Genomic DNA, 15,107 nt, shown 5'->3' with positions numbered 1-15,107 from the left:
GATTTCACTGTACAAACGTCATAATTTAAACAGTTCATTCTCTTTATCATCGTTTGCAAATCATCTCTAGAAAATTTCATTTGGTTTAGAAACAGTTGTTATTTTGATCCCAATTCCTTCTTCCATAATCTTGAGCTTGGAGAAGGAAAAGATAAGAAGGCCTTGTGGAGAATGTGGTCAAAAATCAATTATAGAGTCATACCACAACGACGGAATTGATTATCTTCATGCATATAGATACTAAATTACCTAGTGTAAAAGATTTTCAAAATCATCACAAACCTCCCTTAGTTATATGAATCAAACCATCGTTATATGAATCAAACCAGGTGATGGCTAATCACGAGGATGTTTTTTGTTAACCTAAACGAAAGTTGATTTGTTCGACACATGGATGGTTAAACAATTTTCAAATTCAATATATTTTGCTAGAGACGATCTTTAGATAAGGATAAAGAAAATTGGTTTGTACTACAAGATTTGTACAATAAAATAATGACACACCGTCATCTAAAGAGGAACGATTCCTTACATGCAGAGTCAACTACCATCCCTTAAAAAGAGAAGGGAATTTTGTCTGAAAAATTATAATTTTGTGATCCATGAGGTTGAACAAGTTCGTTCTAGGGGATGAGAGTGGTGCAAAAATTGGATTAAAATCTGTTTAGACTCAAAACAGATCGATCAAAACGACAGGTTGTGGCCTAATTTCTCACCAAACCCAGATTATTACCGCTGCTTGTCCAAAACCCAGAACCAGATCCAACTTTGTCGTCACCACATCATCCGCATCTGCAACCAACACTGCAAATGCATGTCAGGATTGAATGTGGAATTTTTGTCAAGGAAATATGGAGGCAGATTCTCTGCCCTAAGTCACGTTAATATTTTATATTACTATTCATTTTTGTCTTATTATCTTTATAAAAAAAATAATATAAATGTTGACGTGGTTTAACCGTGACCACACAAAACAGGAGGGCACGGGAAGTGGGAGGGCAGAGAATCTGCCTCCTGTTTTGTGTGGTCACGGTTAAGCCACGTCAACATTTTATATTATTTTTTTTATAAATATAATAAGATAAAAATAAATAGTAATATAAAATATTGACGTGACTTAACTGTAATCACACAAATAAGAGCGCACGGAAAGTGGAAGGGCAGTGAATCTGCCATATATATCTCATCAGATAATAACATACATAGACTGCACCTCCAGGCTCCTCTTTGTCTCTTATAACGGCTATATTCCCCTCACTCCCCCAGTTATTCAAATAATAATAATTCACTAACTCCAACGGTCCATTTCCATTTTCTCACACATACAGTGTACGTACATTATTAATCACCAGATTACTCCAACCCAAAAACATGCATTATAATCCACATTGCAATTTTGCATGCTCTCTCTCTCTCTCTCTCTCTTTCTCTCTCTAATTTTACAATTTTACAAATTTACAATGGAATCTCTCACTACTGCAACTCCTACTACTTGTGCTAGTGTCCAACATGTGACCAAGAAGTCTTCAGACGAGCTGCTGAGGAAATTTGCCGATTCTGGGGACGAGGCCGATGCTCCGGCGAGCAAACGGATGGTGGTGAGGGTGTCGAAGCGCCGGAAAAGAAGCCGGGTGAACGGGGAAGGGGATCATCAGTGTGAGAGTCCGTCGAATGGGAAGACTACTGGATTGGTGGAGAGGAGGTCTCTGCTTCCTGCTGGGACTAAAAACAAGGCCTTGTTTAGGAAAATTGGGATTCATGGCGGCAGGGGTTCACACCTCAGGGCGAGGGATATCAGGAACAAGTCCCTCTTCCGTTCAATTCACAAGGTTAGATTCTTTTTATTTTTTATTGATACATTACATCAAATGTTTATTTCTATAAAATATGTCGAGATGCAATCTATAGAGGAGAAAGGGTTTCGAACTTGGGATCTCAAATGTAAAGTTAAATGCTTTCTAAGGTATCAGTTTATAATTATCTATTTAATCTGTTGAACTGAATGCTCAAAATAGTCCAAAACTTTTATAAAAAAAAAAATCAAACATTAACAACAACAAAATATTGTCGAGACTTGTAACTTAAGTAAATAAGAATCATAATTATAAAGAGCATAACGACATACAAAACTATTATGGGTCGTGACTCAAATTAAACCTTGTAGCCCACCCAAACTAAACCTAGTAACGAATTAGGTAGCCCACCCAACTGAAAAATTCTGGCCCTGTCCTTGGAGCACACTCACTCACAACTACATAAGAGATTTTGAAGTCCTGCATTGATTGTCCTTTCTCCAATATCGCTTGTGAAAAACTAATACGTCATTAGTCCTTTTATCCTAAATCGTAAACCCAAAACCCGAAAAATTACTGCACCAGTTCTTTTGTGATCTGAGGCATATAGACAGCAATAGTAGAGGAGGGTCCAATATCCCCCAACCCCATCATCTGTAGCTTGTTCACTAGGGTTTAGGGTTGCAGCAACCCTGTGTTGCAGCGTTTTGGACCTGTTGGTAAAGCTGTCACTAGCTTGGTCCAATCTACCAGCTAACCAAATTTTATTGGTACTGAGAGGGTAAACTTAGTGTTAATTTTCATTGATTGACAAGATAAATTTGTATTGGTACTGAAACACAAGTCACGGGAGTATTTTTTTTCACGTGTTATAATTAGAATAGACTCATAGTTGATATGTTCTACTTCTAGAGTATATCAATACAAAAATAAATCTACGTGTTATAATTTGAGTAAAATAGTAACTTTGGTCGTTTTTTGAGTAGTTAATACACGGTTGATAAAGATTTGTGAATATTTTTAATACATTGTTTATTACAAGTGGAAATGAAAAGTCAACTTATATTGATGTTACTAGTTTTTCTGTGTTGTGATGATGTTATTGTGCAGACATGGAGAAGGACCATTGAAGGAGCTTCAAAGGTTTTCATGGAAAAGCATTACAATAGGCACAAGCGTTTGATCAATGACATTGTCTAGCTCAACACACAAACACTCTCTTACTTCAAATTGCAGAAATTTCTATGTTGAAACCCCAAATTTTTGCATCCAATTTGTATTCTTTATTCTTTTTCTAATTTATTATTTATGTATAAGGAGTCATAAGTGCTTTTGTTGTTAGATTATCAGTCGGAGCTATTAATCTAATCGTCCATTTTCAGAATGTGTTATTTAAAATCCTACTTTTTTTTAAACATTTCCGGTTGTTTTTTGTTATTAGGATAGATGAATTATTCTAGATCCATCTCTCGAAAGAACCGAACATGATAATTTTTCATCATCCAGCGCGAGCACAAATCAAACGAATCAAATGGATCCATATAAAAAAATCACAATTCATATCGACACACATAAAATATGCTTCACAAATTTTACTCGTTTGGTATGTGGTTTTAGTTTCCTGACACAATTGGATCAGTCTTGTTTCAACCCAAACAACTAGCCGACCCAAATAATTTCCAATAAAGCCAATACTCAATCCGAACTGTGTCCAACCCTACTAGTAAAATTCTCCACCTCCTCTATAAAGCAAAAATGGAGTTTCCAACCCAATTTGTTGGCCAAATAAAAAAACAGCACTTGGACATGAGACATTGGCCACAAGGAGACAGCCCAACCGTCTGATGGGATTGATGGAGTCAAATCTGATCCCATCCGTGGCAACAGCATCATCTTTTAATTTGCAACTGTACCATCATCCATCCCATGAATGCCTCCCTGTGTTGTAATGGGGATTCATCATCTTTCTAGATTATGTTAGACAGAGAGAGAGAGAGAGATGGAGAGGCAACAGGCAACCTGAACAGCGAATGCTGTGACAGAAAGGCAAAAGCCACGGTTGCTCACATGCGGCATGTGTTTTCAGACCCTTTAATTTTTTTTAGTTTCTTGGAAAGCAACATGCCGATGCCGTCCCTCCCTCCTACCTCTGCTGCATTTCCTCCGTTCATAAAAAAAGGGTTTTTTGATTAACTTTACATTTCATGGTTACACCTACCCACATCACTCACACGTGTTCTCTAGGGTTGGATCTCATATCATCATCTGATATGATCGAATATATTTGTCCAAAAAAGTGTACTCAAATATATATATAGAGGAAGTTGGGAAGGGATTTTCATAATTTTTTTTTAAATAGGGATTAGTTGTGGAGTCCAACACATCGAATTTTAACGATCCGAACTGTCTATTTTTTAAGTTGCATCTCATAGATCATCCTTACAAAATATTAGCCAAATCGAAAATATTTAATACATCTAATTTAGATTCAAAAAAATTAATGAATACTTTGTTATATAAGAAACAATGAAATTTTATCTTGGTAATTAAATAGACAAATGATTTCAGATTGAATTGACTTTTTGCAAGGATGATCTGTGAATACAAAATAGATGATTCAGATGGTTGAAATTCCATGTAGAGTGAGCCCCTTAACTAGAGAGAGATTTCATATTTCTCAAAAAATAGGGATTAGTTGTAGGGGCTAAACCACATCGACTTTAACTATCTGAACCGTTTATTTTATAAGTCTCGATTTATAGATTATCCTTACAAAAATTCAATTTAATCCAAAATCATTTGCCTATTTGATTGTTAAGATAAAATTTCAATGTTTCTTAGACCATAGTGTTCGTCAATTTCTTTGAACTCAATTAGATGCCTCAAATATTTCCGATTTGGCCAATATTTTGTAAAGATGATTTATGAGGTGCAACTTGAAAAATAAGTGGTTTAGAGCGTTGAAGTTCGATGTAGTGTGAACCTCATCACTAATCCCCATTTAAAAAAAAATAGAAATCCCTTTCTTTAAAGATTAATATATATAATTATATATATTTAAGTTAAAAAAATAAATAATTGTGACTAGTTTGAAATAGTTGGATATAATTGGAGAAGATAAGTGGTATGGCTTATTATTATTAGATGCATAAATTTTATAAAGTTGTAAAGAAAAAGAAAAGAAAAAGGTTTGCACTTGCATTGCACATTCCACATTGCACATGATGAGGGATATAATACATTTCAATTTGCATGAATCTGAAGACTTTACAATGCTCAAAGGAAGCTTCATACAACCCCTTATTAAAGTTTAAGGTCAACATGCGATCTGCTCCACCCAATTTATAATATTGTAAGGAAAAGAAAAAATCGCACTTTTGAAATTTATAGTGGCTAATCGATTGTGCTCTCTTTAACATCGTTTAGAAGTGCTTTTAGAATGACTGAAAGAGCTCTTAGAAAAAAATATTTTGAGTTCCAAAAGCACTTACATTTTTATTATATATTCATTCCAAAAACATTTTCATCAAAAGCGCTTTCAACTATTATAAAAGTACTTCCAAATGAACTTATGAACAATAGCGTACATACTATGCAAGAGTTGATCATGAATAGAAATTGGGGTTGTAAAAACTTTTGATGTTTTAACAATTTCATCTTCAAGTTTGATATAAATTTTTATAATAATTAAAATTTGTCAAGTACTTATTCAAAGTCTGAACCTAGCTTATTCTTAATCATCAAAATATCCACCCTCACCATTAGGCTAACCCCAGTGGCTTGTAAAACTTTTGTATTGACAAAGTGAAATTGAATATTTTAAACTACTCTAATTAAAATTTAAGTATAAAAAGACTTTACACTGCTTCAATTTACTGGTGTAACCTGCCTTAACTCCATATAGAATACTTTGATTTTCACAGTGCGCGTAAAGAGCGGTTCTAATTGCACCCTTCACATCGCTCAATGCCCCTATCACATTTTAAATTCATATTACTAAATGAAGTCGTCATCACTAAAAAGCCTTCAATCATTTTTAATTATTATTATTTTTTAATTTCAAAAAGAAATTAGAGAAATTTAGAAAAAGACAATTGTTTTTTTAATATTTTGACCAAATAAAAAAGGACAATTTGTTGATAGGGAGATGAATCATGTGAGAGGTGAGACCCCACGAAAAAAATATATTTTTTCTAACAAAATAAAAAAAAGGAAAGAAAACAATTTGAAAACAAAGTTTTGCCAGATCCGCGGGCCGGTTATCATCCCAGTGTAGTGGCATACCTGTAGTTTAATCACTACACCAATGGCATTTACGTCAGTTTACAAAAACCAATCGAAAAAACCCAAAAATGGGAAATTTGTGTAGATACCACCTGAATTTTCAAAGGTGTGTAAATTTGCCACCGAGAGAGACAGTTTTGTCAATTATCCACTTAGACTTTAAGTTTGGTGCTAACATTTTGTCAAACAATGTATCACTTTTCAAATTTTAATATTCTCCACCTTTGCAATTGGCTTTCACCCTGGAATCTCTCTAGTCCAATCTCCCTCAGATTTTCGTTTTAGAAGAATTTGCGACCCTAAACGCCTGATCCGATTCTCGAAGCTCAAACTTTTCAACCCTATTTAACCCCTCCATTGCGGCTCCTCTTAACTAGCTCCCCCTCCCATGCAGTGCAACCGCTGACTCCATATGCCCTTAAACCTCCATGGCAGCCCATATGGCCTCATTCTCCTACTTCATCTCTCTCTCTGTCTCTGTTTCATCCGCAACTTTTTATTTTTTCTAAATTTTTATTAGTTTATTATTTCTTTGTTTTGATTAGTTAAACATACCCTTGAATTTAACTGCAAGTTTGACGGAATTAAAAGGAGGTGGTAGATTAACACCAATGCTAAAGTCTAGGTGGGTAATTGTCAAAAAAAATTCTTTAGGTGGCAAATGCCACACCCTGAAAACTAAGGTGGTATTTGCGCAAATTCCTAAAAAGAAAAGAAAAAACATTAGAGTGCCTCTCACACGCTTTCGTCAACTTTCCCCTTCCTTTTCCACCCTGCAACACCCCTCTCTCTCTCTCTCTCTACACACACACACGGAGAAGGACAGAGGAAGACTCAAAAAACCCACGGACCCTTTGAACCTTTTGTCAACAACCCCTTTTGGATTTCCAATCCGAACCTCCAAAATCTTCCCAAATTTTGAAACTTTATTAACAAGCGACCCCAAATCTTTAATTTTCTCAAAGAACACCAGAAATCCACGAAAGGGTTGTCGGATTACAGAGAAAAGTATCAGTTGTTGGGGTTGTTGTTGGGAAATGAGGGATGTTTTCGTGGCTGGCAAGGATAGCGTGTACGTGTTGGAGGCCATTGAGGAGATATGCCCGTATGAACAAGGATGATGTCGAGGACTCGTCGTTGGAGGACCCTTTGCTGTGGTGCAGAAGCCTCGACAGGCACAGCTATGGAGAATTCTCCTTCGCTGTCGTGCAGGCCAATGAAGTTATTGAGGATCACAGCCAAGTGGAGACCGGCCGTGACGCCACCTTCGTCGGTGTTTATGACGGACATGGTGGACCTGATGCTTCTCGCTTCATTAATGACCATCTCTTTCTTCATCTCATGAGTGAGTGAGCCATATCTTGGTTTTTGGATTTTTGTTCTTTATTGGGATTGTTGTCTTTCTTGTTTTCATTCGAGCGATATTCTAATTTAATCTAAATACGGAGATTTGAACTTGTATGCATACTGCTCTAGTCAACTTTGCGTGCGTAGGGAGTGCTTTTTTTGTTGGGATTGTTGGAGGTGTGCGTTTTTGATGGAGTGTTTGTGATTTGTGGATTTGTGTGTTTTAGAAAGGAGTGATCTTGTTTTATTTTTATGCTTCTTTTGATTTTGAATGTGAAGTGTGTTATATTTGATGGTCAATTGGTTTCAAGCAGCATCTTGGTTTTTTCTCTTTTGGGTAAATTTTTTCTTCTTTTTTTTTTTTTTTTTCTCTTTTGGCCTTCTCTGTATCCTAGACTCACCTTGTCAGTTGGGTTTGCCTTGATGGTGCTGAAATATACATCGCGATGTTATTTGCAGAAGTTTAATTTATTTATCTTAAAGAAAAGGCGGAAGAAAGAATCCGTTCCATTAATGGACTCATTGGAGGTTGAGCTATGTTGTTCATCTATTTTGTTCTGTGTAGTTGGAGTAGAGTTGAATGTTCAATCTGAAATTTGAAAATTTTGTTTCTTTAATGTGGTTTAATATATCTTTCTCTACTGGTGTATGCAAAGAAATTTTTTGTTTCTTTGATGCATTGCCTCTTCCACTCCAGAGTCGAAGACTATTTTTGGTGTCCCAGTAACGAGAGCCTTTTAGCTATATTTGATTGCCGCGCTTCTGTTGGAATACTGCTTATTTTTTGTATTCTAGGCTTCACCCTCCAATTGCAATTGTTGCATACAGCAAGTACTTCTGGATTTTTCGAATTCCAACTGATTTAAGTGTTTTTGTTACAGGACATGCTCGAGAAAAGGGAACCATATCTGAAGATACCCTTAGAAGTGCCTTTTCTTCAACTGAGGATGGGTTCCTTACTCTTGTGCGTAGGACATGTGGAATAAAGCCATTAATGGCAGCAATTGGGTCTTGTTGTCTGGTTGGAGTTATCTGGAGGGGGACATTGTATGTTGCTAATCTAGGAGACTCCCGAGCAGTCATTGGTTCTGTAGGTAGATCGAATAAGATAGGTGCCGAACAGCTAAATAGGGAGCACAATGCAAGTATGGAGGAGGTTAGACAAGAACTCAGGTCTTTGCATCCAAATGATTCACATATTGTAGTTATGAAGCAGGGAGTTTGGCGTATCAAAGGCATCATACAGGTTTACTCACTTTCCGTCTCTTTAACTGAAGATATTTGATGTACCTTTTCAACTTCTTTCTGGGAAGGATGCCCAATTTATTGAAATGAGCCCATTTGTGATTTGTGACTTTTGTAATAACCTTACTATAAATGTCTGTGATGCTTAAGGATTGCTGTAGTATCTGCGCATGTATGTATGTTGGCCAACACAAATGCATACATTTGCAGTTATGGTTTGCAAATTTTTTGTGTCAATTTGACACTCTGACGGTCTTCTCCCCGCCTGTTTTCGGTTCCAAGTTTTCAGTGGTTGTTGCATCAGTCATGTATCTTGTAGACTGTTGAGGACTAGATTTTTTACCCCCTCCCTCCAATTGCTTAAAATTAATTATTATGCACACTGGAATTTGGGAATCTAAAGTCCTCTGTTGAGATAATCATTGACAAGTTATTTCTGCTTTTGTGTGTTTCCTTGCTTGCTATCAGGTATCCAGATCTATCGGTGATGCATACTTAAAGAGGCCAGAATTTTCTCTTGATCCCACGTTTCCAAGGTTCCACCTTCCTGAACCTCTTGGCCGGCCTGTGCTAACAGCAGAACCATCTGTATGTGCTAGAGTTCTACAGCCCAATGATAAATTTGTAATATTCGCATCCGATGGGCTATGGGAGCACATGACAAATCAGGAAGCTGTGGAGATTGTACACAATAATCCTCGAGCAGTATGTTTTTTCTTCGAATGCCTTTTTGGTCCTTTTTCCCCGTTACTATCTAGATACCAATAGTTCTTTCTTCTCTATTTTTTTCACAAATTGTCAGGGAATTGCGAAAAGACTTCTTAAAACAGCTCTGAGTGAGGCAGCTAGAAAAAGGGAGATGAGACACGATGACCTTAAGAAGGTTGAAAAGGGAGTTAGGCGGTTCTTTCACGATGACATTACGATTGTTGTCATTTTTATAGATCACGATTTACTGGGGAAGAACCAACCCGCGCCTGAGCTGTCAGTAAGAGGGTTCATTGACACTGTTGGACCGTCAAGGTTTAACATGTTCAAGGATTGACATAAATTTGAAGTTGGTATAACATCCAGTAACTTGATTGGCTGAGCCTGGTCTTAAGCAACCGGTTTCAGTAAGTTTTATTCTCCTTAAACAATTTTCTAACATTGGGTTGTTTTCTTCTAGTGTTTTTTCTTTGCTCCCTTTGACTTTTCTTATATAAACTCATTTCTTTCCGTAAAACTATGCACCCTAGGCAAAGGTTATGGGTAAAGCTTCAGATTTTTTTCAGGGTTCATAAGTTGGAGTCTGTATACACCCAAAAGCTGTGCAATGTATTTCGTTTTAATAAATCCGTTCTTGTTACGCCTTATAAGTTACTGTTAGTGTTTTGAGACTGTGGAGCTAGTGAAGTGACTTGAAACCTTATTGGTCCTCAAGTTGCTGGAAAACCAGTGGTGTAATTCCGAAATGCAGAATTCTTATGCTATCTTCTTTTACAATGCAAAGCCATTATTTTGAAATATTTTCAATTTGTTGTGATCTCTTTTGTTCTTGTTTGCTTTATCAGAAAGAATGATTACTTGGGTTGCAAGTCAAGACATCTTTATCGTATACTTTGTTGGCTACCATCATTAGTTATTCAACTATTCCCACCATAAAAGTGTCACCCACCTTTTGGCGGCTCAAAGTTGGTGGCGTGAACCTCACTAATGGAAAAAATTACATATTTCTCTGTCCGGCGTCACTGGCCCCCTCCTCCTATCTCTCATCACATAGGGGGCAATCACTACCTTGAATTCGAGGCCTCACCATTGGGAGAAGTGCTTCGTTATCTGGTGTCATTGCCCCCCTCGTCCCATCTCTCTTGTCACGGCCAGTGACACCAAGGCACTGACCTTTCTCTCGAAATCAGGCAAAAAGTCAACAAGTCTTGTCTTTGGCCATGACATAAAGACAGCAACAAAGATTAACAAAAGCCAATAAGAATTTGGAAGCTTTTTATGCCCTGAATTCCATTCTGGCTTCCGTAATTGTCGCTTACAATATTTTTAAAATGTTTTCTCTCTTTTACATAATTCGCCGTAATCTAAAGATTTATTGAAAAAAAACATCATACATGAAAGAAGTTGAAAGTTAAAGCAAAAGCAAAAGCAGTTGTCAATTCTACAAATCTTCCAGCAAATCTCTACTGATGTTAATCTTGTATCACTAAATTTAATTCTAATAAACAAGCGTTCAAAGTTAAAGAATTACCTGCACTTCCATGGTTCATTACTTTTTTCACTGCTCTCTCTCTCTCTCTCTCTACTTCTTCTGAACCCCGGAGGGAGGCATGGCTTGAGAGAACGCCGGCAGCAGTGGGCATCGGTAAAAGTGGTAGCAAAATTGCCAACAAAACGCAAGAAAATTGAGATTTCGGCCTTGTTATAATAAAATTGAATTGTCAAAAAATCTAGTGGCGCAGTTGATTACAATGAGTGGGCTTCATCAAAAGAATTTCATGTCGGCGAAGAATTCATATTACTTACAAACATGACGACAATTTTGTTACGTTAGTCACTGAAAAAGTGGTTTATGACCATTGCATTTCACCACACTTGCCCCATTCGATTACCATAGCTTTACCACCTGAACTTTTAATAAACCAAACACCTCCTATGTCCTATGTTGTTTGCGCCTTAACAGCAAAAATTCTCAGACACTGTCAGCTTGCAGTGTCAACTCCTGTATTCGCAAATCATGGTACAAAGTAGAAACCAAAAGGAGTAGTGAAGGGGATTTTTGATTTCAACCATACCAAATCAGTAACAATACATAATTTCTCTACAACAAAACAGTAGTAATGAAAAAATTGAATCGTAATCATAATTTGCTCGCCTCCATGCTCATGTCCCAACATAACAAACACAGAGAAATCGACATGAATGAAATTCGACAATGAATAGAAAAAGAAATTCTGCAACCACTTAAATAGAAGAAGCCTTTCTGTAATACAAAATCTGTTATGTGTAAATTCTTTGTCCGCTGCTTGCTTTGCGCGATTAGAAGCATTTCCTGTGAACAATTGAGGGACCAGACTCATCGTACTCTGCCTTTGCAATCCACATCTACACTCAGAAATCGAAATATCGTTCAGTATAAATACGTTAAGTTACCACGTGAATTGTCATATTAGTATTTTGACAGAGAAGAAAAGGAACAAAAGGATTGTGTTTTAGCTGTTTTCGGTTGAAAAGACACACACACGACAAATTACCTGTTGGAAGGTGCTGAGGGATGCCAAAATGGATCCTCCAATCCAGACACTGTATTTCCTCTCCGGCGGTGCTACAACCTTAATCTTCATGCTACTTGGAGCCAAGGCTGTAATCTCCTTGCTCATCCTATCAGCAATTCCAGGGAACATAGTGGAGCCTCCACTGAGGACAATATTTCCATACAGATCCTTCCTAATATCAACATCACACTTCATAATAGAGTTGTATGTCGTTTCATGGATACCAGCAGCTTCCATTCCAATCATGGATGGCTGGAAGAGGACTTCAGGGCAGCGGAATCTTTCAGCTCCAATGGTGATTACCTGCCCATCAGGTAGCTCATAACTCTTCTCCACAGATGAGCTGGTCTTTGATGTCTCTAGCTCTTGTTCATAGTCGAGAGCAATATAGGCCAATTTCTCCTTCATGTCCCTCACAATTTCCCGCTCAGCAGTAGTGGTGAAAGAGTAACCACGTTCAGTCAAAATTTTCATGAGAGCATCTGTAAGATCACGACCCGCCAGGTCCAAACGAAGGATGGCATGTGGGAGGGCATACCCTTCATAAATTGGAACTGTGTGGCTCACACCATCTCCTGAGTCGAGAACAATACCTAAACAGAAAAACATACATGACCGCATTAGAATGCAAGTTTTACCACTATCTTTGAGACTCTAAAAACCAACATTGTTTTTTCTTTCAAGAATTCTAGAGCACTAGTTTCACAAATATCATCTGTTACTAACTTACTCCTAAGCATAAATAATGAACCTTGGCACAGAGACATTTTGTTCCCTAAGCAAAACCATGAATGCAATCGTGCAATAGATTAAGGGAAATGGAAATTAGATGATATATTTGATAGACTGCTTGAACGGGTTGCCCATCAGAGAGCAACACATGACGTAGAAGAGCTCATGTTCTGAGCATGCATTTGATTCTTTTTTTCATTATAAGGACATGTTTTAATAATGAGGTGCATATGGTTGTCCGCGCTTTTATAAAGCAAGCATAAAAAGATAAAATGTTTGATTACTTCACCTGTATTTCTTCTTCTATGGGATCCAACGGAACTATTTTTGGTTCCAAAACATTTCTGATAATGATGATAATACATGATGCATCATACAGAGAAAGCATAACAATTACTCAATTGAATTGCTCACCAGTTGTACGTCCACTAGCATATAGGGAAAGGACAGCCTGAATTGCAACGTACATAGCCGGGGTGTTGAATGTCTCAAACATAATTTGAGTCATTTTTTCACGATTGGCCTTGGGGTTAAGGGGTGCTTCTGTCAGGAGGACTGGATGCTCTTCTGGAGCCACACGGAGCTCATTGTAGAATGTGTGATGCCAGATCTTCTCCATGTCATCCCAATTGCTAACAATACCGTGCTCAATTGGATATTTCAAGGTCAAGATACCTCTCTTTGATTGAGCCTCATCCCCTACATAGGCATCCTTTTGGCCCATACCAACCATCACACCAGTGTGACGAGGGCGACCTACAATGCTGGGAAATACAGCCCTTGGAGCATCATCTCCGGCAAATCCTGCCTGCATCACCAAGATCAGCTCAAACATTCAGTACTTAAAAAAGCCCTCCATAAATTTAAAAGAGAAAGCCATCACAGGATCACAAAAGAATGGTGTTCCGGGACATGTACCTTGACCATTCCAGTACCATTGTCACAAACAAGGGGCTGGATGTCTTCGGAATCTGCCATTTTCTATTTCTTTCTGCAGAAAGAAACCAAGCAATTGGATCAAATTATTGCAAAACAATAGTTCATCCCTCAGATCAGATTCATTTGCATCTACAAATGCCGGCAATTTATAAATGATGGGAAATCAACATATCGAAATCAGCATCAAACGATGACATAAACAGCACCATTGTTGCCACATTCCTTTATTCCATAAAAGCAATCAAGTTGTGCAGACCATCACAGAAACACGAAAAATTGAAAGGCAACATCAATCCAATGCCTAACCAAGTTTGTGAACCTAAACCCACCACAGAGACCAAACTACAAACACATAACATGCCTTCCCAAATCACAAATGCCGGTAATATTTCAGATGATCAAGCAAAACCCATCAAATTTTTCAAGAACCATACTCAACTTCGAATCCCCATTCTCGTAGTTTAAATTAGATTAGAATATCGCTCGAAGAAACGATAATGAAGCAAAACCCAGATAAAAATCCATCAAACAAAACGAAATCAATGCAAAAAACAAAGGGAAAATGAAAAAAGGTTGTACCTTTGAATGGGAATGGAAATGGAAGAAAGTACTTGGGTTGTGAGTTTCTTTTCTCTCTTTGTTAAGAGACTGGCTGAGGTACCCGCCCTCTTGTTTTAAAAAAGGAAGCTCTCCCAAATGAAATTCAACTTAAATGAACCCCAAATTCGCCATCTTCAGATCCTGACCGTCGGCTGGGAATATCTGATCAACGGACCCCATGACAAGTCACGTTGATGGTGGAAACAGCTGGCTTCGCTTTCGGTCTTTGTGATTGTGAGGACGGATGTGCCCCTGCCATTACCGCTAATGGCCCACCTGTCCTTTAGTTTTGTGACCGAGGGTATATCGGGAATCATGGTTAATTTCGTAACCCCCTTTCCCAAGTTAATTACTAAAATCGTTACTTATTTATTTCTTTTTAAATTTGAATCACTAACAAATCGAATAGAGAGAGCATATTGATAAGTTTTTTTTTTTTTAGGACTTAGCTTTGGTAATTGTAGTTTTACTCAAAAACGTTTAACATGACTTTGTCCTTCAAATTTCAAATGATATTCCGAATTATGTTGTCGATTGTTATATGTCTTGTTGATTGTAATTATGTCTATGTGAGTTAAACTATTGTAGGAGCTTCATTAGTAAATATTTGTTTTGAGGTGTGACACCTAAGTGGCGAGCACTTCCTTTAATTGCAAGATAGATTGAAGAGGATTTATGTTTAATATCATACATCTTTTTTCTATGCATAAGAAGATCACATCTGCTCTAGTCTATTTGGTTATGCCACTATGCCCAAAGCAATAAAACATCTGCAATATTTTAATAAAGTAAATAAGAGCACTTACAAAAAGAACAAACTTTACATCATTAATTATGTTGCTAATTATCTCAATATGAACAACCATTGGATAGGTATAGTAGTAACAATTTGTAGAGTACAAGT

The 15,107-nt window shown here is 37.3% G+C and overlaps 2 protein-coding genes and 1 long non-coding RNA gene across 3 annotated transcripts; 2 read left to right on the top strand and 1 right to left on the bottom strand.

Annotated features, from left to right (window-relative positions):
- The first annotated feature begins 1,264 nt into the window (after positions 1-1,264).
- On the top strand, positions 1,265-3,177 carry LOC103411487 (uncharacterized). The gene is made up of 2 exons (XR_011574280.1): positions 1,265-1,829; positions 2,904-3,177. It is a non-coding gene; the product is annotated as an uncharacterized lncRNA (long non-coding RNA).
- Positions 3,178-6,463: 3,286 nt separating this feature from the next.
- Positions 6,464-10,177, top strand: LOC103443131 (probable protein phosphatase 2C 68). Its single transcript, XM_008381916.4, has 4 exons — positions 6,464-7,422; positions 8,306-8,670; positions 9,138-9,374; positions 9,472-10,177. Exons 1-4 carry the CDS (start codon positions 7,122-7,124, stop codon positions 9,712-9,714), a joined length of 1,146 nt encoding a protein of 381 aa, XP_008380138.1. The 5' UTR covers positions 6,464-7,121; the 3' UTR covers positions 9,715-10,177.
- A 1,244-nt stretch (positions 10,178-11,421) lies between these two features.
- Positions 11,422-14,306, bottom strand: LOC103443130 (actin-like). Its single transcript, XM_008381915.4, has 5 exons — positions 14,183-14,306; positions 13,583-13,655; positions 13,079-13,472; positions 11,912-12,525; positions 11,422-11,762 (listed from the first exon to the last, which is right to left on the bottom strand). Exons 2-5 carry the CDS (start codon positions 13,640-13,642, stop codon positions 11,697-11,699), a joined length of 1,134 nt encoding a protein of 377 aa, XP_008380137.1. The 5' UTR covers positions 13,643-13,655; positions 14,183-14,306; the 3' UTR covers positions 11,422-11,696.
- Between the last annotated feature and the right edge of the window lie 801 nt (positions 14,307-15,107).

This window comes from Malus domestica, chromosome 12 (genome assembly GCF_042453785.1).
Source record: "Malus domestica chromosome 12, GDT2T_hap1".
Lineage (NCBI taxonomy): Eukaryota > Viridiplantae > Streptophyta > Magnoliopsida > Rosales > Rosaceae > Malus > Malus domestica.
The sequence above is the reverse complement of the archived record's forward strand: the minus strand, read 5'-3'. Positions and strand labels throughout refer to the sequence as shown.

Bases quoted from the DNA above. Each gene is read 5' to 3' on its own strand.
- LOC103443130 (XM_008381915.4), bottom strand. From the start codon at position 13,642: ATGGCAGATTCCGAAGACATCCAGCCCCTTGTTTGTGACAATGGTACT. The intron at 13,473-13,582 runs GTACATGTCCCG...TTGGTGATGCAG, and splicing joins ATGGTACTGGAATGGTCAAG to GCAGGATTTGCCGGAGATGA. The intron at 12,526-13,078 runs GTGAGCAATTCA...TTTTCTGTTTAG, and splicing joins TGCTAGTGGACGTACAACTG to GTATTGTTCTCGACTCAGGA.
- LOC103443131 (XM_008381916.4), top strand. From the start codon at position 7,122: ATGTTTTCGTGGCTGGCAAGGATAGCGTGTACGTGTTGGAGGCCATTG. The intron at 8,671-9,137 runs GTTTACTCACTT...GCTTGCTATCAG, and splicing joins GTATCAAAGGCATCATACAG to GTATCCAGATCTATCGGTGA. The intron at 9,375-9,471 runs GTATGTTTTTTC...ACAAATTGTCAG, and splicing joins TACACAATAATCCTCGAGCA to GGAATTGCGAAAAGACTTCT.